This window comes from Thunnus albacares, chromosome 13, assembly GCF_914725855.1.
Source record: "Thunnus albacares chromosome 13, fThuAlb1.1, whole genome shotgun sequence".
Classification (NCBI taxonomy): Eukaryota; Metazoa; Chordata; class Actinopteri; order Scombriformes; family Scombridae; genus Thunnus; species Thunnus albacares.
This window is the reverse complement of record NC_058118.1, coordinates 3,082,566-3,110,527: the sequence shown is the minus strand read 5'-3', so window position 1 is coordinate 3,110,527 and position 27,962 is coordinate 3,082,566. Positions and strand designations below refer to the sequence as shown.

General features: G+C 39.3%; 1 protein-coding gene across 2 annotated transcripts; it reads right to left on the bottom strand.

The window, feature by feature from the left end:
* Positions 1 to 2,212: 2,212 nt before the first annotated feature.
* Positions 2,213 to 26,741, bottom strand: robo4 (roundabout, axon guidance receptor, homolog 4 (Drosophila)). Of its 2 annotated transcripts, none has more exons than XM_044371504.1 (19): positions 26,501 to 26,741; positions 20,490 to 20,810; positions 18,945 to 19,102; positions 17,473 to 17,593; positions 15,830 to 15,968; positions 15,171 to 15,298; positions 14,612 to 14,727; positions 14,295 to 14,526; positions 14,024 to 14,145; positions 13,536 to 13,707; positions 13,193 to 13,390; positions 12,985 to 13,027; positions 12,588 to 12,700; positions 11,184 to 11,510; positions 10,024 to 10,128; positions 9,685 to 9,832; positions 7,690 to 7,914; positions 7,224 to 7,573; positions 2,213 to 3,729 (listed from the first exon to the last, which is right to left on the bottom strand). In XM_044371504.1, the coding sequence occupies exons 1-19, from the start codon at positions 26,697 to 26,699 to the stop codon at positions 3,548 to 3,550; spliced, it is 3,399 nt and encodes a 1,132-aa protein (XP_044227439.1). In that variant the 5' UTR covers positions 26,700 to 26,741; the 3' UTR covers positions 2,213 to 3,547. The 2 variants fall into 2 exon arrangements, with proteins under 2 accessions (XP_044227439.1, XP_044227438.1); XM_044371503.1 differs by lacking the exon at positions 26,501 to 26,741 and adding an exon at positions 23,215 to 23,477.
* Between the last annotated feature and the right edge of the window lie 1,221 nt (positions 26,742 to 27,962).

Here is a 27,962-nt window from a genome sequence, read left to right as displayed (position 1 = left end):
GTCTTGTGCACACCTTTTGCACTGGTTTTAAAAATGAATTTGTCTAACTGCCTCGCCAATATTGTTATATTCTATTTGTGTTCTTCTATTCTATTTGCCTTGATTCCCTGTAGAATCCTATTACTTTTGCTGCTGAAAAACTAACCTCATTTCCCCACAGATCAATAAAGTTCCATCGTATCATATAAATAGTAATGCCAATATAAAGTAATTGGACTGAATGAAATAAACGGCTGAGCTTAGGGTTTGAACTATGACAACCTAAGGATTTAAACGTAATCTTGTAAAACTGCTAAATCATTTAACACACACGAGTTTCACATACATTTTTTATAAAGAGCTAAGAATGCTTCTAGTTTCATAAGCAGGGCCATGTCCCATGATGTTGGATTGACAGGTATAAAATAAAGCTAGAAGTCCAGCTAATAATATTTACACACCGCTGCTCATATTTTTATGTCTGGTCTCAGAATAGTAATTATCCATTGGATAAAATAACACACTACAGGAAAGACATCATGCTGTAAATATACATGTGTATGTGTGTTAGTGTGTGTGTGCTTGTGTGTGTGTGGTTTCAGGGCATGTCTAATATGGGTCATTGGTTTGCTGACATGCTATATAAAGCTGGTATTTTGGCATAGACTAAAATCTGTGATGCACAAATCCCATGGGCAGCATGCCTGTGTGTGTGTGTGTGTGTGAGAGAGAGAGAGAGAGAGAGTGTGTGTGTGTGTGTGTGCATATGAACTAATAAGACAAGCAGACATACAGTAGTGCTTGATTCATTACTGTGTGAGCCTCTACGGTGTGTGGTCTGGTCTGTCAGTGAGTGTGTGCTGCTCAGTGGAGCTGGGGGCCTTGTGTAGAAACATATGGCCTTTAGTGAAGGAGACAGATGAAGGATAATCCCTTTGGCAGTCCAGTACACACACACACACACACACACACACACACACACACACACACACACACACACACACACACACACAAATAATCCACTACTTGCTGCACTGCATATTGATTCTAAATGTGACACAATGAGATCGTTTAACACACTTTTTTTTGTGGGTAATACGGTTGTTTATCTTAATTTTTCATGTTTTTAACCTGTTTTGACTTTTCTCCTAATTGCAGGCCTGCTTGACTTTATCTGACAATTACTTCAAATCAAGCCGATTGATTACTCTAACACAAAAAGAGAAAATAAATGACAAAAAGCCCCGACCTCATTCTTTCACAGAAACAAAGCATGCTCCTTTTTTGAAAAGAAAAAATAATAAATGACTTTTTTTTTTTTTTTTCCAACTCAAGTAATTATGGACTGGTGGGTACATTTTGATCCCGGCAGAGCTGCTCCTGTGCTGCTTATAAATGAATCAGACAGCAAAGCACTTCTTACTGTGGCTCAACATTCCCGGTCTCATTTGACCAGAGCAACCCAGATACAAGACAAGGATTACTTTGAAAAAAGAGCGTGTTGTGCTTCGCAGCTGCATGACACACACTCATCCTGGACACAAAGCCATTGAGGAAATCATATTAGATTCAGTGTAAGAGCGTCTGCCGGGCCTCACAGCTTTTCCTCCTTAATACTACTCAGCCGAGGTTTGACTGAAATATCAAGTCAGACTTGAGTGCCAATAATCTGCTTTAAACTGCGAACAGCATGGAAATCTTACGTTTCCTTCTAGAGAGCGTACATTAGTTACACACATAGGTCACACTTTTCCTGATTCTGTATAAGCACAAACATAGATTAAGGTTTAATTATTCTCTCCAACCAGTTTGTAATTAGAAGCCATTATCTGGTACAGCAGCATTGTTTGCCTTGGTTAGTCAAGCCAAACAGATGAGTTCTAAACATCACCTTCCTGTTCTACATAGCCATTAACAACAGCAGGGGTCAATTAAAATCCAGCCGCAGGCCACAGAGGGACAGTCTGTAATGTGAAGATACTTCACTGCCTCCACCGCCAGCATTAAGCCTCATGACATCCACACACTCCCACAGTAAAGCACTAAACCAGGAGTATGGTATTTAGATGAGGGCAAAGTGAAAATCCCTCTATGCAAAACTGTCAATACATCCTGTATGGTGCATATTTCAAAGTAAAATGTACACTTGTTATCATTTGAAATGATAAGGTGTGTGAATGTGCATTTTGATTTGGGTACATCACAGACAGCAAGTGGAGAGTTGTTTTTTTTTTTACTATCAATGTCACAAAGGAAAATAATTTCAGCTTCAGTCAAATATTATTACATAGAAAATGTAACATGAATGGGGCTTTTATTTTCCAGGTCAGCTAGGACACAATCCAAAAGTGACGTCCTTGCAAAGTTTAAAACTTAACTGTTAAACGTGCTTTCAGTTGCTACAAAGATTTTATTCAAAACTACAAAACACATCTGTAATGTAATTTGTACAAAAATTCTTAGAGAATGTAAAATTTTCATTCTATCATTAGTGAATTTTTGTATATAAAAAAAAACTCAGCAAGCATGCAAAGACTACGCTATACATACAGCACTTTTATTTCAAATACCTTTTTGTTGAATTCTTACTAAAATTCAAGCTATTTAAAAAGGTACAACTTCAAGTTAGTTCAATTAAATGTGAACAACATGACATTTTAAAACAATTTATTTTTCTACTTTGCTATTCTGAACTACAGTATGTTTTGTCTATTGCAAACTTTGTGTAACATCAAAAAGAGAACAGGGTGTACAGTATAAAGACAAAAAAAAAAAAACAATCTTATGATATAAAAGACTTCCTGGGATGTAAAATGAATCACCAAAGGAAATAGGTACAGAAAATGATTTGGAAAGTGTTTAAAATTCTTTAAATAACATTGCTGTATATTTACACTTCATTATAACAAAATGATCAGTAAATCAGTCTGTACAAAATGACTATTATTCTGCGCTCTATTTGGTAGGACTTCAGTCCTAAAAAAATCCTGCAACAAACATGAAAAAAAAAGAAACAAACAGTGTGCTGTGAGAAAAACTCCAGCGCTGTATTTCTTCTGCCTAATGACTCCTTTCTCACTGTCTTGCATCCTGTCTTTGTGTCTTTCTGGCCTTTTCAAAACACACTGGGTGAGAACATCCCAAGGGAAGTATCTCATTATCCTCTTCTCTAATGAGAGGAAGGGATATGAAGAGGGGAAAAAAAAACTTAAGAAACTCAATGGAAGTCATTTGAAGGATGCGAAATAGCAGCCGGACTGCCCTGAGGTGAACTGGGAAAACTATTACAGACAGCAACAGCAGACGTGCATCTGTTAGCAGAGGTGTCCCAAACATCAAGGAGTTAGCTCCAATTATATCTCAAACCTGGATATTTATCTCTTCATGATTGGGAAATTGCTGCACGTCAAACCCTGAATTGTTCAGACCTTGAAATTGTTACCAGCACTCTCAGAAAAAGTGAATCAATAGCTGTTGCAGCATCATGTCTGCTCTCTTCTTGTTGTGCAGTTCTGGCATTGCTGTGAGGTGTTTTCTGAAGTTCTCAAAGTTCAGTTGTTCAGAGTCCCTAAGTGTCAAAGGGTTTGGTGTTTCTGCCTGGATAGTGGACTCTGTACTGAGCCTCCATTTCCTCCATCCAGGCCATGCTCCAGTCCCACGCAGGAACAGGCTCCAGTTCCCCGAACGAGTCGCCTTCTGCACGAAATGACGGATACAAGCCGCTGAGGGGGGAGGCCGGCGGAGAGAAGTCTAAAACACAGAAGAGGACGACATGTTGACATGCATTTCAATATTGAGCGGAAGGGGATTATTTTGCTGAAACCTTCTGTGACTTTGGAGAAGGTGCCAGAATAATTTCAAGACCACTGAGGAGCACCTTACACGCTGATTCTCTGGGGGAAAGCAAATTTAGAAGTTTCTTTGAAGAGGCTGTCTGTCACTGAAAATAAAACTGTTTTAATATGTTTGAGGCACCAAAACAAACACTGCCAAGTCAGATGAGCCACTCTCTGGATTCTTAAACGTACTGGCACATTTCAAAGAATTCAGAAAATGTAGCTGTCCAAGAAAATCATTTTTTTTCTGAGCTCAAGGGTTCAAGCTATGGAGGCTCTTCCAATTAATGTGAGCATGAGAAAATGCATATCGAGCTGTGTCTCAATTTGGAACAAGCCTGTTCCTGCTGCTCTGCTGTTTTCATATAATTAGCCTTCCCTGTTTTTATCCTTCAAGCCAGGTCTCTACATAAGCTCGCTTAACCTAAATGTGGATAGATAGTTAAATCAAGTCTTTCATATTAGTGAATGTGAGGCAGAATATTTTCTTAACTGCTCCCTCACTAACTTGTATTCAATAAGAATATTAACACAGTATATTGTATATATCTTCAGTACTTTTGCGTTCATGATTTAATCATCTCAAGGCTCACTCAACATGTAGTCACACGGACGAATGACCCAATTCCTGATTTGATGTATATGATTCTCCAAATCTCAAAAAGATCCCATCTCTGAGTCAGCAAGTTTTCATCAGCGAGTATGGAGGCTAGTGCAGCGTCATCTGATCAGAGGATTTGGATTCATAGAATCCAACTTTAATGTCAACCATTGTGAGAACACATTATCAACTGCAGAGAGCACAGCCAAAAGTGAGAGTTTGGCAAATGGAATTAAGCTGAAAGCTGCCCTCGGAGGGAGAGCAGAGTGACTGATGAGGTGTCACAAGGGGAAAGGATGACTCATCTGGAGGTTCAATTTGCTGAAAGGTCCTAAGTAATTGCCTGATGCCACCTCAGACCTGATGCTTATCAGACTGAATGTCTTTGTCTCCAACACCAACCGACACATGCACAACCATCGACGGACACTGCAGGAAAACCCACTCAGACATGATGCATGTACACACACACACACACACTAGAGAGGAGTACTAACCTCCAAACTGCATTTTCTTCTTTAGAATCTTGAACATGACAAGATCATTTAAAACTAACTTGTGTCAGGAGTTTCATGCTTGTGTTTGATAGATTTTCTGTGTGTGTTCTGTCTGCCTGGGGGGGCTGCATGTTAGCAGTTGGCATCATTCATTAACTGAGGGCCCCATCTAGTGGAGAAATGCAATAAACACAGCAGGACAGGATCTGCTGTCTGAGGATATTTCAGTCCTACACATATCAGTATGCATGACATAACACATTGTCTTAAAGCAGTGGTTCCTAGCCACTACAAGACAAATCTAAAGAAATCATTAACAGAATAGAAAAGCAGAAAAAAACATGTTTCTACTACACCAATTATGTTTATTTTTTCAGACTTTCCTCAAATCTTTGCTTTTTATCTTGAGATTTACTGGACAATTAATTTAATTTCCAAAATTCCCACAAGTAGACATCACTTCATGAGGTCACAAAGGATAAAGGTTAACTCTGGTGATGTTTTACATTTTCCATACTGTCAACAAATCCAATTAAAAATCCAAAACCAACACTTTACTGATCCTCATAACAAGTACTGTCTGTGCCATAGAGCTCCATTGTTCAAAAACTATTAAAACACATCAGTGAGTCACACTGTTGCTGTAGGTGACATGTTCCTTCATTACTATGAACACACACACTGTTTATTTTGACTCAAAACCACATATACCATCCTGCTGCAGGATATACTCACTGGAGCACCAAATGTGGATTCATCTGCTGCTGATAATAGTCCCAAACAAATGCACTACTTCCTCCTGTTTGAGTCATGTTTGCTGAAAAAACATGATTCCCAAGTGTTTCGGGAAATTATTCCGTAAAAAAGAATGAACTATGTATTTGTGAGTTGTTTTTTTTTAAAGAATTACGTCTCCAGTAGGAACAAATGAGCTTAGAGCTGAAAGCCACAGACATCGTAGGGAAGTCAGGAAACACTGAGACTGGCATGTTGTTGGTTATGACTCTTCATGGGAAACAAAAAAATGGAATATTTCCAGACTTTCAAATTCAAAAATATGAATTTACTGTAGTAAAATTCCAATCAAACTGTTTTTTGTTTTTTTTTATTTTTACCAAAGAGTGTCTCTGCCACTAACTGCTTCATCCTCTCTCAGCATCTCTTCTCCCTCTGTGTGAATGATGTCCTTGAGTTTTGCTTCTTGTGTGTATGTGAAGTCTGTCTTCTTCTTCTCCAGTTTTTACATTTATGGAAAAGTGGAGGTTTTGTGCCAGCAGCACCAGACATTGATTTGATATCTTCACTGATTATTATATAATTATTACATGACTCAATATTATATGTGTGTATTTTTTACTTATCAAATACTTCCATTCTGTTCCTACATATTATAATTTAACTACTGCCTCCTCTGTCTGTCCATCCTGGAGGTAGTTTTCTCCCTTTTTTCCCATTAAAGGATTCTTTTTGTCTAAGCACATAGGGTGTCTTATGCTGTACAGCTTATAAAATCCTCTGGGGAAAATATAGGCCTATTATTTGTCATATTGGGACATATTAACTATTATATGACTTGAGTTAGTGCATAATGTTTACTTTAAATTATTATAAAGATTGCAGAAGACATTTACAGCTGGACTTGTTATTTCAGCAAAGATACTGAGGTCACTGCATGTGTCGGAAAATGACTTAGATGTTGTGTATGATGGAATGAAATCAATCTGTGTCTGCTTTTTTTTGCTTTTGATGCCTGAAAAACATTTTTTAAAAGAGAGCATTTTACAGTGTTCGAGTCCTTGGGAAGCAGTAAGCATCTGCAATATTTTTGACTACGAATCCCACAAGATAGATGTGTATGTGTTCTGCACACTGCTTGATATTTTTCCACCAACATCTAAATACACCGCTCCTCTTTGAAACTTCCATAATTAGCTGTTTACTTGCCGTACATGCTTCAGTATTTGGAACATACTGAGTGTACAGATGGACAGTGGAGAAGTGGGATTATGTTGCAGTGCAGAGTGGTTTGAATGTGTAATTGGACAGTCAGGATGTACCAAAGCTTTTCTACAGCTCAACAAAGATGAGATTAAGATCCTGGTAGTAGGTGCTACAGCTAGGATGGATTATTAAAAAGATTTTTTATCATTCAAAAATACTAAATCTGAATTTTCCTCACAACAAACTATCACTATTCTTTATAGATTTTCCTGCCGATCTTTAACTTTACAAAACATAAAATGATCCCATATGATTTATCCGGTTTTCCAGATCAAGACAATATTCAAAAGAGATTCCTTCTCTGCTTACCTGACAAAGAGGCTCCACTCATACTCTCCGCCGCTGCAGCCAGAAAGCGGGCGAAGCTGGTGCTGTCGTTGGTGTAGCAGCTGTCCACTGAGCTGATGAGGCTGGTGCGGGCGCTGGCCAATGTGCCGTCCATGACTGAGCTCCAGGTGTTCCACAGTGAGCTGTCCCATTCGCTGTAGCAGGAGGAAGGTGAGCTCTGAAGGCGGGCATGACGTAAGCCAATTGGTGGGGCCTCAGGCCCATCAGAGGCAGCATCATCCTCCATCTGAGCGGAGGGGACTGGCCCGTAGATGTAGCCGAGGGTGGAGGAGTATGGGTGGGACAGGGAAGGACGCTGCTCAGGTAGGACACTGATCAGAGAGAGTGATGGCATAGTCAGCTTAAGTTAAACTTGCAGGGAAAGAACAAATGGTTGTATTAAAGTTAACATCTACACACTACTGCCTCTTTTTTTCTGTGTCGTTACCTGCATCTCTCAGGTTTAGGGCAGAGCTCCAGATACTGGGTGGCTTCCTGTGCTGTCAGCGTGCCACCCTGTTCTTCATCCAGTGACATGGTATATGATGCAGTAGACAGGTGGCTGTAGGAGGGGCAGCTGCTGTTGGTGGTGGGTTTCACACAGTGGCCTGAGGCAGCACACACCGACTGGAGAGAGCCCATGTCCACGGTTAGCTTTGTGGAGCGACTGGAGCTGAGGAAAATGCAAGAAATAGACCTCTTAAATTATGAGACTCATCAATATGTCCTCAGCAGACTATTGATACGTTGAGGCATTAATTATGCTGTGTGATAGAATGATAGGAGGCAACATACCGTTCAACATTTTGGGAAAAACACTTATTTGCTGTTTTTTGATGCACAATTGTCACAATGGTTGCCTCAGTCATTTTCACTTTGTCCATTCCAGTCACATGTGTCCAGTCACCATCCCATTGGTAAGTGGGTAAACATACATACACTCCATTGTGTATATACTGTATATCTGCCCACTTACCATTGTCTTCTGCCAGATCATCATGTTGTGCACTTGCATTCCTGCCACACGTACTACATGTTCCAGATTTTCTACCTATTATTTGTTACCCATGTATTGACTTGCTGCCTGTTAATGACCTGCCTCCCTGCTTTGCCTCTCTGGATTTGTTTGGGCTGCTTTCTCGTGCCTGATTATAAGTCTGTTTAATGGAACATTGATCTAGTAAAGTCCTTTTTCATCTACTAGTTCTGCCTTAGTGTCTGCATTTGGGTCCACGATCCAATTGCTTTCTACACACACCTGTGATAACAATGTCTTGTTGCAGTTCATGGGAATTTCAATTACCGCTAAACCCTTTGTACTCCGAATTTATCAAAATCTAAACGATCAGTAATATTTATGCTAATAAGTTACTGTTATTTATACATTCTTCTATCAGGCTTTTTTTGATGACTAATGATGATGACATGCCTTCATACTGACAGGACTGATAAAGTCATATGCTCATGAGAGAGATAAAATAAATATAATTGCATTATTAGTTAACATTGTATTATCTGCACCTGGCAGCTGAACTGAATCAGTGATAACTTAGAATTATTCTGGTAAACACAATATGCAGATATGGTGATTACTGAAAATATAAGCAATAAAATTGATATTCACTCATACAAAGAAATTGGAAATATGGAATATGCCATATATATGCCATATATATAAGAAATTGGAAATTTCTTTATATGAGTGAATTACTGGATTAAATCCTTGAAGCAAATTTATATTTGGACTTCCTGACATCCTTTGCTTGACAGTTTCTCATTTCCCCAGTCAGCACTGAGAAAAAGCACACTTTCAGGTCAACATATGAAGTTCTATGTTTTCCTGTGTCAGGAAACAGAAACTAGCCTTGCTTCCTATATTTTTAACTCACAGATCTGTATGTCTGCACCCAAGGTCACTTATCATGTTTTTCCATCTTCCATCGAGCGTGGTCATTTCTTGGGCCTCTAAACAGGACATAAACATACTAAATGGAAGGAAGTTTAGGTCATCTCTCACCGATAATGCATTGAGAAGACTCCTACATGAGAGGATGTGCTGCAGGAAAGCCTCGGTCAATAAGCCTTGTTTGAGACACAGCATTCAGCTCGACTTATTTTTGTATACAGTATATACCTTACTGTGGGAGCCCCCTGTGTTACTTTCTGTTATTTTGATCTCAAAGGAAACAGGTGGGCCTAAACATGTCTATTACCGTTGCAGGGATGTAACACACCTCCTGGCGGGCATACAGTATTGGAAGGTCTCATCTCTTACGGATCTGTGTCTGTGAACAGCTAAATGTACGTCTAAAGATTCAGCTTGGCTCTCTCCACAGCCTCATCACTTCAGCACTGACACATTAAATTTGTCCTGTTTGTTACATGTTCTCAACGCCTCATTCCAGTCCTCTACCACTTGAGCTGAGCTGCATGTGTGTCTTACCCTTCATCTGAGGTGAGGCTGTGTATGTCTGTGGTGTCTTCTATGGGTAATGGTGGTGGCGGGGGCAGCATGTCCACAAGATGAAGTGATGCAGAGTAGTGCAGCAAGCGAGGACAGCCAGCAACTTTACCACACTCTGGATGTCCACCTGGGCAGACACACAGGACAAGGTTAAATAAAATAATAACTGATTACACTGATTACAAATAATTACAAGTTATTATCATTTCAAATGTTAAGATACAATTTGAGCTCAATTATAAGCAAATTACAGGATTACACTGGTGAGTTAGGAGTTGGTGTGTGGACAATAATGGCGGCATATAGATTTTATCATACCGTGCCGGCCTGATGGTACGTGACTGAGTCTTTGTTTGTAGACACCAGACGGACACGCCTGGTTCCTGGTTGACAATATGGGGACGCTGTTCACTGCATGTAACTCTGTGGGGAAACAAATGAGTTCACCTGGTGCTGATAGTGACATTACTCAATGTGCTCTGTTGATATACTGCAAAGCATTCTGACCAATGCTGCGGTATGGAATTGATTCACATGACTTTGACTGAATCTTAAAACTTAACTTAAAATCATATCAGCTGTGGCTAATGAATATGAATGACGTAAGTTTCCTCCCAAAAGGTGACTGTACTTCTTCATCATCAAAGATTGTTTCTTTGTTTAATGAGGTAAAAGAAACATTACTCTAATATTGCCAGTGGTCTGATTGTTTTTTGTGGTTTGAGACCAACAGAGTGAAACGATCTATCAGCTTCATGTCAGTGTCAGTACTCAGACTCTCCCAGTTAAATTTAAGTTCATATCATATCACTATTTTAAGTTGATCAGCTTCATAGTTCTGAATCAGGACCACCAGGCCACTCAGAACTGTAGCATTTCTGCCTTCTCAGCCAACAAAAAAGTGCCAATCTCTATCAAATCCTTGACTTTTAGTTGTTAATATTTGTTACAAATGTTGAAACAAAAATAAGTTCATTAAGAGATTCAAGACTAAATTAAGATTTGATAAATTAATACTGAACCCCAATACAAGTCCCAGGAAAAAATAAACCACCTAGTACAGCTGATTATTTTCCTTTTAAATATTAGAAAATGTATTTGGAAGTACAAAATTTAAAAAGCATTTATTATTTCTGCACATTTTCCACACTACCTATTACTATATTTTAATATTTTAAATGAAATTAAATTTGGTGAAGGGTGTATGATGACTTGTTTAGGACTTGAAATACAAAGTTTAGGACTTAGATTTGACTTAAGACTTGAGACTTTGAGACTTATTTGTTACTTGCAAACACTTTGTTCCACCTCTGTGTATTACTGTCTGCATTCACATCATTTTACTACAAACTGAAGTGATTTATCAGAAGTAAAGTAACATGGGTGTTTGTTTGTACATACAAACAAAGAAGGAGTATGAAGGAAAGGAAAATAAACTGTTAACAACATCACATTCCCAACTATCCACCAATATTCACCTTGCTTGCTGTGGCTCTTTTCCCATGACTCCCTCAGCACACCCATCTTGGGCTGAGGTCGTATGGCCTGTTTCCATGGCAGCGCCTCCCGGCTACTGGGTGGCGAAGCCTTTGCGACAGGCTGAGTGAATATCTGGATGGTCTCGCCTCCTTGCTGATGAGACGGACCATGAAGCATTTTAGGGCAACGCTTGGGACTGTTGAAAGTCTTGAGGCCATTCCCCATCAGGTCAACGTAAAAAGTGCCATAGACGCCGCAACTGTCAGTCACAATGGGAACAGCTGAGTCCATGCAGCTGGGGTCCCTCCTGGCTGAGACTGGAAGGCCTGATGAAACAGTACAGACGATGTCCATTTACAGAGCGTATTTATGATAATGTAGGTTATTGTCTTTAGTAAGTAAAAATCAAGAAGCTTCATTAGAAATGATGTCACTTTTACTCCTGTAGATTTGGTCAGGATGCAGGAGAAACAGCGGCAAACCAAGAGATGTAAACATGAAGTCATAAGGACTGACAAGTAAGTCATTAACTGGACAGCGTTGTCATCCTGCATCATTGTCATTATATGGATCAACCATGGGGAAATCACATTCTGAAGACTGACAGTAGATCATACAGCACTTTACTGACCCATACATGTATATTTATGTTCTATGGTGTCAAAAAGAGCTCAAGGAGAAATACATGGTTATGAGAATCAGTCGATACTGCAACTAGACCTTGTAAATCATAAATACTAACAAACAGACAGAAATGGGACAAAAAAAGCATTTTGTACCATAATATTACAGTGTGGTAGCTATGTTTCACTCTTTTTACATTTTTTAAAAGAGGAATTGCTAAAATACATCAAATAGGACACAAGCACAATATATCTCCGTTTTAATTCCTACTCGCTTCCTGATCAGGAAAAATTACATGCATGTGCTGACACATACATATTACCATGGTTACCAATCTAGCATAAATATATAGTACATTGCTTATGCAGATCAGGAGATCACCCCCTTTACAGTTGATGATCAGCGTATGGATAGTAGTTTAGCTTTTGAGTTCATGCTAGAATCCTGTGGTAGATCTGTTGGTTTTGACATCACAAACAAACCACACTGCTTAGAAGTAGACCGAGATCCACCTTTTCAGTCACTCTCAGTCCAGTTGTTTGGTTCGGAGCTTTCACACCAGCCTATATAAACCGAACTGAACGGGCAAAGACCAGAGTTCATTTTAACTAAACAAAACCATTTAGGTGTCAGAAGAGCCTTCTATCAATGTCTAACTCTATTGCTAATTTCTCCTCAGTTGGATAGACTAGCATTTGTCATGTGTGTCAAAGTCAAGTGATAGTCAACCATTTCAGTCAGATATTGTTTATTTTCACATTTTTGCAGTCAGTACTCACTGGCACTCCTGATCCCTGGATGTTTGTGACCTTGGGCCCATAAGTCCTGGTACTTCTGGTTGAAGGCAGGTCTCCAGCCCCCTGAGATCCATGGAGAGTCTGGAGCTGCCATCCTGTAGAGGAAGCAGCATATATGTCATGTGTATTTGAGGAGTTTTATGATATTTTAGTACTGTCTCTAATGAAAATACTTTTTTCTGATAAGATCAGGTAAATATTTTGATGCATCATAGGTATCAGACTTGATATATTTATATAAAGTATAAGTACAAAAACAGATTTGCCATTAAAAGTTTTGATGTATTGTTATGTTATTGTATTGTTATATGTATGTTATAGCATTTTACATTATACCATATTTGTAATCAACAAGCTCTGACAGTTCTTTCCACTTTACCTGTGTTTTATGATGAGATCTTCACTGGCTAGTCTGCGCAAACCTAAGAAAACAAACAACAAGAACAGAACAGTATAGAACAACTTTTTTGACATGACTTAATCACATACCATAAGTCTTGCAGGTGAATCTGGAATTCAGTTTTAACTTTTGGTAATGAGCACATTATATGTAATATGGTTAGCATTTAAGCTGTCTCTAAACACACCTTTTGCTCTGCCATGTCCTGGTATCAGGTGACCTGTCCTACTGTGGCGTCTGAAGAGGTAGACAGCTGCAACCATGAAAATACACCACAGGAGGGCACCAATGATGCCAATCAACACTGGGTCCTGCAGCAGAGTCAGGACTGGAGACAGATCCCGTCTGTGGCTGTCTGACTCAGGGGGAGCGCCTATCTGCGGATCTGTGAGGCAAACAGGAAGCTGATGAAATCAGATATGAAGTCATAATAACTTTTCTTCTTTAACGTGGTTAGATCACACACACTGAAGACACAGGCTGCATTCTATCTATACGCTATTCAAATACAAAAGTGTCTTTTTGCTCACTGATGACAAATCCATGAGGGTCGCTTAGCATTCCTACTCCAGCTCCGTTGACAGCTGCTATGGTGATCCAATATCGTTTCCCCGGTTTGAGAGCAGAGATATCAAGATTGTGATGGCCGCTATCCACAGTCCAGTTTTGGTACTGTTGCTCCTCAGTCTCAACACACCACACCTGAGTGGAGAAACCGTTTGTATCCTTAAAAGATCTACAGTCATAGATTCTTTTATCATTTGCTTAAACTACTACAGCTCTCTGTATCAGCATGTTGAGGATATACTATTTCAAAGGTCATACATTTCTGTTCTTTTTTTTAACTTTATGGGGCTCTGAAACCGTTTCAAAAATGTCAGATTTCTAGAGGCAATTTTCAGAACCTACAGTAATTCACATTCTGCTCAGGAGGTGATATTACATCTGAGTATATATCCACACTAAGACTATGTCTACACTATGGTTACGCCTTCCAATTATGTTCTCCAGTGATTACCTGGTAACCCTGTATGATACCGTTGTGGGTGTCATAAGGAGGAGGCTCCCAGCTTAGGTGGATGGTGTTGTTCTGTTCATGGCTCACAGTTATGGACACAGCCTGTGGAGAGGCACTGGGCACTGTATAAAGAAGAGTTTACTATTAGCTCCTAAACATTGAAAACATGGCTCAAATGTATATTTCAATTCATTAAAAGACATGTAAGTATAAAAAAGCGAATGAGAGTCACAAGTCAAACTAAATACTCTGAAATCATATGATTTCTCACCTGTCTCTGGGACTCTGAGGTGCCGGGTGTTGCTCTCTCTCCCATACAAGCTGCTGCCATAGGGACGAACCTTGAACTCATACTTGTAGCCTCTCTTTAAGGGGCCCACCTCTGTCTGGAAGCTTGGCAGTGTCACTTTCTTTGCTGCCCAGTCTGAGGTGGCAGGCAGCAGAGAGCGATAGAGAACCTCAAAGCCGTCGAGGTAATGAGGCTGGGCTGGGAGGGACTGGAGCTGGTCAGAGAGAAAACACCACATTGATCATACACCTGAAATATGCATGCTGTCACTTAAACTCTCTGAAACAGCCTTCACATACCTTCCACTGTACTTGGGACATGTTGGACTCAGCGGCCATCATGGTGACATTTTCCAGAGCCACTCGCAGGGCTGACAGCTCTTTGTGGAGGTCTTTTTGTTTAGTGCTGGCAACCTCTGGAAACACAAGAGTTTTATTGGAATATATTTTAAATTTATTTTAAAGGAATAGTTATAGTATAGAAAATACACTTACTCATTTTCTTGTTGAGAGTTAGATGAGAAGATTGATACCACTCTCCAATTACAGATACGTGATAATGTTTGTGGTTACCTAAATACTAAAATCTCACAGGATCAAGCTGCTGCTTCTCAGCACAGGATGAACCAGAGATGATTCAGGCACCTTGTAAGGATGTCACTGTACAGTGTGCATATATATTACATCAGCATTACCCTGGATGCAGCCTCATGAAATGCTGATGTTTGTTTTTACCCTTAATTCTCTACTCTTAATTATCTATAAGTAGTATAGGCCAAGAAGTAAATACATCATATTAGCTTAACTCTTCCAGCTCCATTTGGTACAAAATCCAAAATGCATTTTGACACCATCTTACCTTCAACTAACAGCTGAGCGCTGGCATTGACCCCACCTGCATCATTGACAGCAGTGCAGGTGTACTTCCCAGCATCCTGCGCTGTCACATAATGGATCTGGAGAGTCTGGTCCGGGTTTACAAGATACCTATACACACATACAGTATATAGCAATTAGTTTTCACATTTACTATCTCTCTAACCTCTTATACAACAGCATTTAATTTAATCGGTCTTATTTACAACCCAGAATGTCAAGAAATAAACCCTGAGAACACTCTTTAGCAGCTTAGTGACAAGGTAAATAAAATACCTTAAATGTGTGCATGGCAATATGAAATGGGATGACTGACATGGCCATTGGAGTTACTGTACATGTTCAACCTAATGTTTAAGCAGTTAGATCAGACAGAATTGGTGTTGAGAGGAAAACTTCAAGAAGCATTTCGAATCATGTGGTCTTGCTACTTTTTGACAACATTCATGTCAAACCAGAAAAGTCTGAACTCAAAGCTTTATTTTCAATTTCAGTTTCTAAGTTAGGTTGCAACACTTTGTATTTCCTGCATGTTACTGGAATCTAAAATGCAATATTTATTTCATAAATCAACATTAAACAGGAATGAAATCCACTCTATGAATGGAGTCTGTATTTCTGTGTTATGCCATAATACAGTACCTGCCATTGGGCAGTGGCCCCTGCTCTCTGCTCCAGACTACAACAGGTGGAGGGTCGCCTTTAGCTTGGCAGTAGAACTGAGCGGACTCCCCCATTCTCACCGATACATTTTCTGGCTTCAGCACCAACACAGGCTTGACTACAGTAGAATAATAACAATAATAATAGTATCTTTATTTATATAGCACTTATCAAAACAAAAACACAACAATAAGAGAATAAAAGTACTTAAAACAACGTAAAAATTAAGACAGCAAGCCCATAAAACAGAATAAAAACTAGAATCAGGTGAATTCAGGGAAGGTGGTGCGATAAAAGTATGTTTTGAGCTTGGATTTAAAAGAAGCCACTGACTCAGCCTGCCTTATTTCCTCGGGCAGGGTGTTCCAGAGTCTCTTATTTCAAAAGCTCTGCCTCCCTTAGTCTTCAGCCGAGAGTCTGGAACAGATAGAAGGCCCCTGCCTGAGGATCGAGGGTCATACGGGGATAAAAGATCTGAGATATATTGAGGAGTCAGACCATTTAGCCTTTAGAAGTAATTTCAAGGTTCTTTAAATTACTTGAAAAGAGGCCAAAACCGTGGTGTTAAAACCTGTTTACTCTGGTTAAAAGCATGGCAGCTGAGTTCTGTACTGTCTGTAGCCGCTTTACAGTTTTTCTATTAAGGCATGTAAAAGTTAAAGTTAAAGTAATCCAGCCGCGATGAGATAAAATCATGTAAAATGGTTTCTGTATCTTTAAAACTTAAAATAGGTCTAATTCTGGTGATGTTCCTTAGTTGATAATAACATGTTTGTACAAGCTTTGTAATGTGCTGCTCAAAGTTTAAATTACAATCAAACAAGACGGCAAGATTTCTAGCAACAGGCTAAATGTATTCAGACAAGTACCCAGTAGATGGCAGTATTTGAATGTTTGTATTGCTGGAGCCAATTATAAGAATTTATTTTTTGGTAAAATCAATTGAAGAAAATTCTTAGACATCCAGCTTCTTATATCTACTAGGCACTCCTGTAAAGAACTCAGCATACTGAGGTCAGTGGGCTTAATGGGGACATACAGCTGTATGTCGTCAGCATAAAGGTAAAAGAAAACACAATTTCTATGAATAATATTACCTAATGGTAGCATATAAAAAGAGAATAAAATTGGTCCCAAAATTGACCCTTGAGGTACCCCACACTTGACTGTAGCAAAAGAAGACATGTAGTGGTTAATGAACACACAGAATTTTCTGTTTGAAAGATAAGATCTGATTCAACTCAATGCCATACCTGATATGCCCACCCATTGCCTCAGTCTGTCTAACAAAATGCTGTGACCAATTGTGCCAAAAGCTACACTTAAATCAAGCAATGCAAGAATGGAACACATGCTGGCATAAATGGTCATTAAAAGGTCATTTGTGACTTTAAGAAGTGCAGTCTCTGTGCTGTGATGCTGACGAAAACCAGATTGAAAGGTTTCAAAAATGCTGTTTTCCTCCTTAGCAGCTGTGGTACCTGGCTGTAGTTTTGTTTGTAGAGGGGGATTTTTCTTGTCAGGGTAGAAAAAACTCATACAACGGCATTCAGAATAACAGGCTGCATTCAAAACCGATATTGTTAAAAGAGTAATAAGTTGTTATGGGAGTGTTCTCTCACCCAGCACAGACAGACGAGCCGCCCTGCTCTCTCTCACTCCCACAGTGTTGCTGGCTACACACACATAAGAACCAGAGTGATTCTTCTCTGCAGGAGAGATGATAAGCTTCCCATTCAGCTCCTACAGCACAAACACAACGCAGACAAAACACACAGTTCAATGAGTTCACTGAGGATTATATCAGAAACTTCAACTGTGATGTGTGGCTTTAATCACTTAATGTAAAATAATATTTTCCAGTGGGTACTGTATATGAACATTTGCTGCTGAACTTCTGTACACCTTATTTACTGAAATAAAGTTGTTTTTTTTTTTATCCTTCTGACACTTAACATATCAAACAGTTCTGTGGAGGATTTTATAAGAATCATGACTAAGATGGCATATTAGTCATCTTCCATACTTGTGATTTTTATTTCTTCTTTATCAGTTTTATAAGCCAGTAACCTCGGGCCACTTTGTCTAAAGACAATATCAAGTGTAAGCAGCAGTTTACCTGTCTCTTTTAGGCTGACATAAACATATATGTCATACTTTCATTGTAAGAAATATCAAACTATAAGATAATTTTGACCTTAGCTAATTTCCACTTATGGATTCATCGTAAAAAAGTATTAACATTAGACACTCTTTTCAGACATGGAATACGTGACAACGCTGACTTCACCTATCTGTTAGGGTGGATGGCTCTTTGTCATTCAGACAGAGGTGGCTGTTATGTTAATACTCCTTACTGCTTTATTCAGACATGACTAGAGATTAACAAAAAGAGCAACAATAGTCACGTAATGAATGTTTTGGCATATAATGTCCGAAAGTGCACAGCTATAGACTGACGAGATGTTAAGTTAGGAGTCTTGTTTGATTCCTGTTTGCTCATATGTTGCATGTTAAGCGTTTTGCTGGATATTCATGATTCTGCCCACGTAGTTGCATAGATGAAAAACCAAAAACATAGGGAGAGATTGCTGCTATGATTACTATTATTATTATTGTGGACATACAATTTTTAACCTATTTTGGCCTGCGGCGCTACAGAGGAAATCCTTTTTATAGACTGATCTGACATGAGAAGAATCTCCTCAACAACTGAACACTCTGTTCTTTGGTGTTTCATATTGTAGTTTATTAAACTGATTGTTTTTTCCCTGTGTGCTTAAGATGTGGTAACTAAGCGAGAAACTAATTATAACACTCTTAAGATAATGTGAACACAACCTGCATTTAAATACTCTCTGTGCATGTTTTACCTTTACATTAATCTGACATATTCATTTCAAACTTGTGATGTGTTGAAAGTGATACAGAAATGTTACAGGTCTGACCTTGTAAGATTGACGTCTTGACTTTTACTTAAAAGTGAGTTGGGCGGTTATTCAGACATGTAAAACTGCATTTCATTCACATTGCATCACATTCATGTAATGAAGATCTGAAAGGTGTTCAGTTGATGATGAGACCAAGGACTTACAGTGTAATGGTGGTCAGTGTTGTTGATAGGCAGGCCATCCTTCTTCCACATGATGTTAGGCTCAGGGTGTCCAGTTGGGGGGCCACAGTTTAATATGGCCATCTCCCCCTCTGCCACCTCTGCATCAGTAGGCTGCACACTGAACTCCTCCTGCAACACTACAGCAACACACAGAGAGGGTTAGGATCAATCAGATCAGAATGAAGGGGTCCTGTTCCACCAGCAGCTATAAATACACTGGGTTGCAGTAAAAAAAAAAAAAAAAGAAAGAAAGAAAAATGTTTACACATATTCAGCCACATACCACCTAAATTTGTCTCATTTGCATATGGGAAACATAGACATGTGCTGTTCTTTAGTTAGTGTTATACTGTTTAAACATTGTTGTGAGGTCAGGGTGGAGAGCTGCTGTGTCTCTTTATTCAACATTCTCTTTCCATCACTGTAATGCCATAAAATCATCTCACTGACCCCTGCAAATGAGAACTGTCTACTGTCCTGAGCTGCCTTGACCACTAACTTGTTAACCCAAAACTAAAGCAAAAATCCACATTTGCACATAATACCATACACTCTTCAGACAGTACATAGAGATGCATGCAGCAGCTTCAAGTGTCACATCCCTAACCAAACATCACTGTGATTTAATGGGTTTTACTCATTACCAGTTAACAGGCAGTAAACTAGCCTTCACAGCCTGTTAGCGTGACTAGGTTCTCACTACTACTCTTCTCTAAAGGTAACAGCAAATACCACATTCACTTACATTCATTCTGAGGTGGAATTTAAAAATAATTTTGGTGCAATCCTTCTTTCCTAGATATGAAATGATGAAAGGAGATCATTTAAGATCAGAGGAAGAAACTCTTTTCTGCGCCATAGCTCAGGAAGTCACTCTAACTTTCCTGCATGGCCTTCTTGTCCATTAAGGCTTAAAGACAAGCAGCTGCTGCATGTCCACTCCTCACTGAGATCCACATAAGTAAACAGTGAGGGTCCGAGGTCAATTAGCACCACTGTTTGACCCCTCCCCCCCCATCCAGCAAACATTGACAGTGGACCCTGTACCCCTCTGTCTCTGTCACCACATACATCTCATACATCTTCATCAGCCCTGTGCATGTCTGTGTGTGTGTGTGTGTGTGTGTGTGTGGGGAGTCATTCCCCCATCCCTCTCTTCTAAAAGGATTGAACTTAAAATAGCTGCAGGCAAACTGGTCTGCAAAAAACACACAGCATATTTGTCTCCCTCACTACTTGCTCACAGATACTTATCTGAGCATCAGCAGAACATGCTTCATATAGTGGAAGTGGAGATTAGTGCATAAACCGAGATGAAACACAAATAGTATTTTATTTGATTCAACAGTGCTGTAATAAACTGACCAATAGAAATACATAGGGTTTATTTTTGATGAGCATGACATTTAAGGAGTATATTAGTGTTTTAGCTAATTCAGCAGGTAGAGAGCTGGGGTCAGTGCTGAGCAAAGTATAACTACTATATGTAAGGATCTGGGGAAAACACACATGCCACAGTTTTACCTGCGATATACAGCGATGCATTACGGCTGGTGGCCCTGCCCACGCTGTTCTTGGCCACACAGGCGTAGACGCCCTCATGCAACTGACTTCGTCTGCCTTCTCCCACACTCAGAAAGAAAAGGCTGTCCTCTAACAAAAGTATAGGCTGGTCATCTCCCTTCGTGGTCTCCAGGGGTAGACCGTTGCGCAGCCACTCGATGGTGGGCTTGGGGTTGCCTTCCGCCCGGCAAGAGAACGTGGCAGGACTCTTGACCTTCACCACCACATCAGAGGGGTGGTGGACGATGCGGGGCGGCGTCTCCTCTGCACGAACTCTGGAACCTAAAGGGGACACAGAGATGTTGAAAAGATTGAAAAAAAAAAAAGCATCCGAGAGTATATTTGGTAGCAGAAGCAGCGACGCATGTTGTGCCTCGGTTTACTCGGATGTAGAAAAGCAGAAAAAGCAACTGCAGTTCAGTTAAGGTGCCTCAAAGAAAAAGAAAAAAAAGGTTTGTACATCACTGTGTAGGACTCACTGGGATCATTTATGTAAGGTAACATGGGATTGCTGTGGCACTAAAAGTTGTATCTGTGGCACACTGCAGCAGAATAATTGTCAATATGAATCAGCCACATCTGGCCAATACCAGACATGCTTAACGAGGTCAGTAATATCAGTCCAGTGGCTCAGACCAGTGTATCCCTAAAGTTTAGCATTGCAGACATTTGACAACAGTTAATTCAAGGCATGTTTTGTACTGGAGCTCTTTCTTCTGTGAATAACAGCCTACAATGTAAATCTATATCTCTTTCTCTATATAGAGGAGCCAACAGCTGTGCCTAGCTCTATGCATCACCACCTCTGGGTTCATTTAACTGGTAAACAGGGCACTCACAACAAAAACAGGTTTAAGTCCTGCTACCAATAAACAATGTCTATTTGAAGCCAGCAGCACAGGAATGCCATTGTTTGAATTTCCCATGGAGCTGGATGACCACATTCAAGGAAACAGAGAGACTGTGATCAGCTTCCTGATAGGAGAGGAAGCTCAAGGGTCTCAGGAACATCAAGCCCAACAAAAGCAGACTGGAACTCCCACATCAACAGCATATCCGCAACAGAACAAAAGAATCTCTGTGGGCGGAATTTTACTACTGACATTTTTTTGACACTTTTGTAAACTAAATTTCCTAAACAAGATTTGGGATAAGTAGTCGCACACAAACGAATGTTCATAAAGTCTTAAACTACATGTTGCAAGCTGACTCGGTAATTCAGAACCAAGCACAAACAAATCCTTACCAAAAACAAAGAGAGTGTCATAAAGTGGCCAAAAATATCAAAAGTCTGGAGAGGAATCATCTGAGAAATTTTGTATTATTTCACATTTGAATTGATTATGATCCTAATCTGAGCAAATATTTCTGTCCACCCCAAACAGGCAGGGACAATCAACAAAAGAGATGTTCTTATTGTACTGTTCATTCATTCATTATAGCCGGAAATAACTTCAAATTTTGCTAACAATAGCTTGTTCAACCTCGCTGTCAGTATGTCTACTCACATTCAAAGTAAAAAGAGTATGCAGCCAAAACATCAGTGTGTCATGGTCAATATATTCATAGACTTAAGAGCTTTCCAAAAAGCTGTTTCCTCATGGAAGAAGGTTGTGACGAGGATGCTCCTCAACCCCGCAGGCCTCCTGGAAACTTTAATGTGTGATAAGGAATCTAAAAATGTGCGGGAAAGCAACCAAACCAAAACAGCTCAGGTTCAACTTCCAGCCCCACATGCTGGTGAGCACCACACCTGCTGAAGTGTCATTAGGGAAGTGGATTAGTTGATTAATCTGCAGTAGATCTAGATTTGATAATCAATTGATCAAGTATCAATTTTTAAGTAAGCAAAATGACAAATAAATCACTAGTTACAGATTCTCAAGTGTGATTTTATGCTGGTTTTTAGTCTTTTACATTAAGTTTTGGACTGTTAGTCAGAGAAAACAAGCTATTTTCCCTGTTTTTCTGGCATTTTATGGAACAAACAGTAAAACAATTAATTGAGAACATAATCATCAGATATCTAAATAAGAAAAAATATTATTAACAGCCCAAGTTCTGAGAGGAAAGAGAAATCAGATTTTGCCCAAAAGAGCACATGTGTAACTGCAGCAACAACTGTAAACTTCAGTCTCTGCTGATGTGGGATCTTTTTTTTTTTTTAATCTTTTGACTAACTTTAGAAATCAAACTTCTACTGTATATTTACAGTGCTGCCTAACAATCACAAGTGAGACCCATGACCACAGGTTTAGCTTTGATAATGTGTAGTGAATAATGACTATTGCTACAGTACAAAAAAAAAAAAAATAGAATGAGTGCTGTGTCTGACCTACACCTTCATGGTTTCACTTAAAGATCAAATAATCAGGACGTTTGACATTTAACACCAATGCAGATGATGTTGTGGAACTGAAGACATGAGCTATCAACACTAGTTATGTGTAAAAAAAAAAAAAAATATATATATATATATATATAGATAGATAGGCTTTAAAACCCTTTTATGACAGCATTAACTTTTAAGACATTGTGCAAATGTAGAAATGTAGCCTGTGAAGAAATGTGAGTGACTGGGCTGACCTGACTTTTTTACGCTATTTACAGACTTAATATACATATATGGGAGATTCAGTCAATAATAATTAACAGTTAATTTACATCATTCATGAAACGTACTTACCTGCCAGAAGAACTCCAAACACCGAGAACAACATGCTCATGGCAACACATCTGGACATCGTTAACAGTCATAAATGAGCCAGCTGACTTTTCATTAACCACGTTGGTAATTTTAAGCGTAATTTCATTAAGAGTCCAACTCCAATTTCTCTCTTCCTCTCTTTGAATCTTCAAAACTAAACTGTGAATTTAAATGCCAACTTTTCCTGTAAAATCCCCTCTCATAACGAAACTCAACGGCAACTTGGCTCGTGCGCTCCTGTGGTCACCAATCAGAGCGGTGATTACACTGCCTGTCCGATTTTTTTTTCAAAATAAAACGCTTTTTGATACGAGTACAGTCCACTATTATGGACGCTACAAATAGCTTAAAAGATTAACTGCTTCATAATATGTTTTCACAGCATTTCATATGGATTTGTAATTTTTATTTGTTTTTTCAAATTAAAATCGTCTCCTGATTTTAATTTGAAGGCAGTACCACGAGCTTCCGGTATTCCAAGATTTTTGTAGCAGGTTGACATATACAGTGGAAAGAAGTTCCATCTATCTATCTATCTATCTATCTATCTATCTATCTATCTATCTATCTATCTATCTATCTATCTATCTATCCATCTATCTATCTATCTATCTGTCTGTCTGTTTGTCTGTCTATACAAACTGTACATTTCTACATGCCACATGTTTGTTTGCTTCACAAGATATCAAGGGTGAAAAACAATATCATCCTATTATTCAATATGAAGTCATTCCATCCAAGTACAATTTCAACTAAAACCTGGAAAACTCAAACTTCTCCGGAATCATTTCCAGATTTTCTGGGGTTTGTCAAAAGTCCTTCTGGGACATGTATCTCTAACTGAAGATTTGGAGATTTTTTACTCAAATGCTGAAATGTTACTGAGAGGGGAGGGTCGTGACAGCCTGGGAGGTGACTGCTGTCAAAGAAAAGTATACACACAATATGCAAATTAACTGTAACTCTACTAAAATAATAATAATCAGTTTTTTCAGATGACATTAATTACATAACTAATAATGTTTTGAGAAGAAATAAGTTAGCATTTTGCTATGATAGTTGTCTCTTACGGTAGTTTATTTTTGGGGTCCCCAGGGACCCCAGTCAGTAGTCCTTGTATGTTAAATATGTTGGTAGGATGGGGGTTAACTTAATTACTGTATACAGTGCCTAAACATAAGTTAATGTCCCACCATGGATTTTTTTTGGCAGTTTGTGGCAGTAACTCAGTCAACACTAGTAGGAGGCAGGAAGTTCAGAGTTTGCCATGTTTGGAAACAATTGGAGGAAATTATGTATCTTATTTATGTAGTGAGCACACACATTATTTCAGCTGTTAGTAAGCAGTTTGTATTGCGGCGTTTTCTCTATCTGGTGGCTTTGTATGTTTGTAGCTTAAAAAATGCATGAGGCTTATCTTCTTGGTTTGGCTTGTCATAATCATCTGAAATCATCATTTTAGAGAGAATTTTACCTGAGATTTGTAGAAGAAAATACCAAAAGGTAATATAATGTAGTGGTAATATAGAAAGTAGTGCAATTTAGCTGAAATGCAACTTTATGGGGGGGGGGGGGGGGGGGGGGGGGGGGGGGGGGGGATACACCCCCAATGCGGAATTACTTCCAAATTCCACAGCAAAGCAAGAGTGCTCCAGAAATAAGTGAACTACTACTTCATTCCTACTAATGGCACACATAAATAAAGCATTGTTTAGAGAACTGTTCATTGTGAGGCTCAGAAAGGCCCGGGGCTAAGTGATGGATGTTTATATTGATCCAACAACTCGGGCTTGATGGCCCCAGCATCGGCCAGCTTTCAGCCCGCAACAAAAGGTTTAGAGAGGATGAAGGATGAGTCCCGGCTAAACACAACCCATGGGAATGGTGCTGGGCTGAGATGTGTCGAGGGAAGGGACCTCATTTCAGGCTGTAGACCAAAGGTCAGGAGAAGTGTTGGAACGGGCAAAGAGGGCGGGATGGAATAAGAAAAAGAAAGAATGTGTCAGCTATAGTGAGGAATGTGCTAAAAAGTGACTTCAGAGTAAATTCTGAGTGTAATTCAAGTGTGTTTTGAAAAGAAATCAACAATCACTGTCAACTAAATGACAGCTTTTAGCTATTCAAACAAAAATGTATTCTGCATTCTAACATGCTGTGCCTCTGGTTCAGCTTAATTGAAACAATTAAAGAGTGAAAATGACAGCAAAATGTTTGTCTTTAAATAAATACATTTAAATTTCTTTCTCTGACACACACATTACATTAACATTTACACATTTTCCAACTCTAATTAATTCTACAAATCCATCTTCACTGAAACATAAACATGCTACATGCAATATTTGAACTGTCTTACAGAGTCACACGTTGTCTTTCACAATTAAACTTTTAGAAGTTAGCAGATCAGTACTTTTCTTTTTCATTCTACACATACACTTAATTTTACACATATACTTAACATTGTTTCATCACCTTCTGCTAAAAATACTTTTTTCTCATGTTACACACAATTAGAGCATGATTATGATTCTCAGCTTTAAGTAGAAATGTTCCCTGTGGCACCAAAAGAAAATTGAATCATTTCAACAATAACTCTCCAGACTCCAGCTATAAAATATGGTTGAATATAGTAAAGATTTATATCTGCTCTATGTCTGTGATTGGCGTTGAATTTTGAAGTCCCTAACAAAGGAGTTAAACCTCTCTAACTTAAGTAACATAACTATATGCAGCATAATATACAGTGCATTTATTTGTCTGGGACCTTTTGGCAAACAAATCGAAATGTAAATTTGTAATGTTTAAATATTTAAAATATTTCCCTATTTGGTACCATAAATATTCTTTCTGATTCATATGATTTCTGTATTCTGTCACCTTCGTCAAACGCACATGTACAGTTTGTGGCAAAGAAAAGAGTTACTATTTTAATATTTTCTACATATTATGTTTTAATTGTTTGTTTGATTTAGCAAATATCATAATTATTATTCTTACACATACAGCAGTGAGGAAGTAAATGTCAAGAAACATAAAGATTAATACCCTGTCTCATTTTATTCACAATTAATTTATGTTTTAAAATAATTTCCTACATGGTCAAATAACAAATTTTAGCACCTGATCTGCGTCAGAGATTATTGCATCACTACCTACCTCCACACCTAAATGCACAGGCCTCGGATGACAGACATCAGTTGATCTGCAGCAGGTCAGTGATGCGTGGCTCAAGTGTGAAGAGTCGCATGAGTTATTTAGGGCTCACCTTTTCTGCGGTGTGGTCTGCTCCCGTGAGGTCTGTGCTTATGTCCGAGACCGTGACCAACATGCTCTCTGACCCGGGTCTTTGACCTCTTGTCCAATTCCATCTCTGTTGGACAGATGTCTTGGCACTTGCACATCTGAGAATACTCTGCCCAGGAGTAGAACCAGGACAGCCAGAGAAGCCACGCACCGACCCGCATCTTCAGTCCACAAGTCCTGCCTGCACTTCCTGGATGCAAGACCCAAACAACTACTGCAGCTCCACTGCACCATCCATACCCTCAACTAATTTAACTCCCTACTGTGCCACTCCTCAAACTTTCAACATGTGACCTGTCCTACACACCACTTGTTATATGGAGATTGTTGAACAGTATGTTTCATATTCCTTAAACATGGCTGTGAGCCCCTCTTCCCTCCCTCTTTAATTTGGCTGCTCTTGGTCTCCCAGTCTCCCTCCTCTTTGGGTCCTCTTTTTCTCCCGAGGAGGGAGAAGTTGGGGGGGGAAACAATGATCAGAAAACAAGTTTCAGACCTCATGCTGAGCGAATAGTGAGGGGAAGGGGACCAAGGGGTACTGTCTTGTCCAACAACATCTGTGCCATTCATTCTGCATGGGATAAGGGGGGGGGGCAGAAAACAAGGCTCAGTCTAGGGGAGGAGGGAGGCAAGAGGAGGTTGAAATAAGGGGGAGGTAACACAGAGAGGCCTGTTTTCCCGACTCAGATCAGTTTCATTAATCAAATGTACCATGTGGCGGATCAAATGCAGCAGGACAGTTTTTAGTAATGTAGAACATCACATAAATAGAATAATTACATCACTGTTTTGGTCATTCTTAAAAACAAACCTTTCACCCGATATGAGCAAATTAAATCTAATAAAAGATGCAGATGGAAAGATAGTAGGCAGTACTTTCATTTGTTAAAGAAAAGAGCATTTATTTCTGTTGTACGAGAACCGTTTTCACTTTTCACTTGGAGTTCACAGGCTCAGATGTAAATTATTGGACCAGAAGAATGCTGTTTCTTTTAACAAACAACAGCTTCAAAAAGGAGTACAAAGGCCTCTTTTTCTTTCACTGCATTGCTTTAATGTGACAACTCAAGACCCCCACCACCACCCCATCACCCCCACTCATCCACTACCCAACCTCCCACCAGTCAACTAGCCAAGCAAATTTGTAGCTGCCTGTCCGCACAGTATGAGTCTCATACATCATCTTGGCTCGCCCATAAGCAACAAACAAAAGTACCAAGTCAATCTTGTCAGAATGTTCTGGTTTAATTTCAAACACAGTCAGTTTGTCGGGTTTGAGTGGACTCCCACAGAGCACAGAGATCACTTTGGTCTGTGTCTTATCTGCCTGTAAACAAAAACGAATGGGATTCCTTACAAAGTACTGCAGATAGTTTTAGGCTTCTGGCCATTTTCCTGTGTTGCATCAATTCCTGTATATCGTA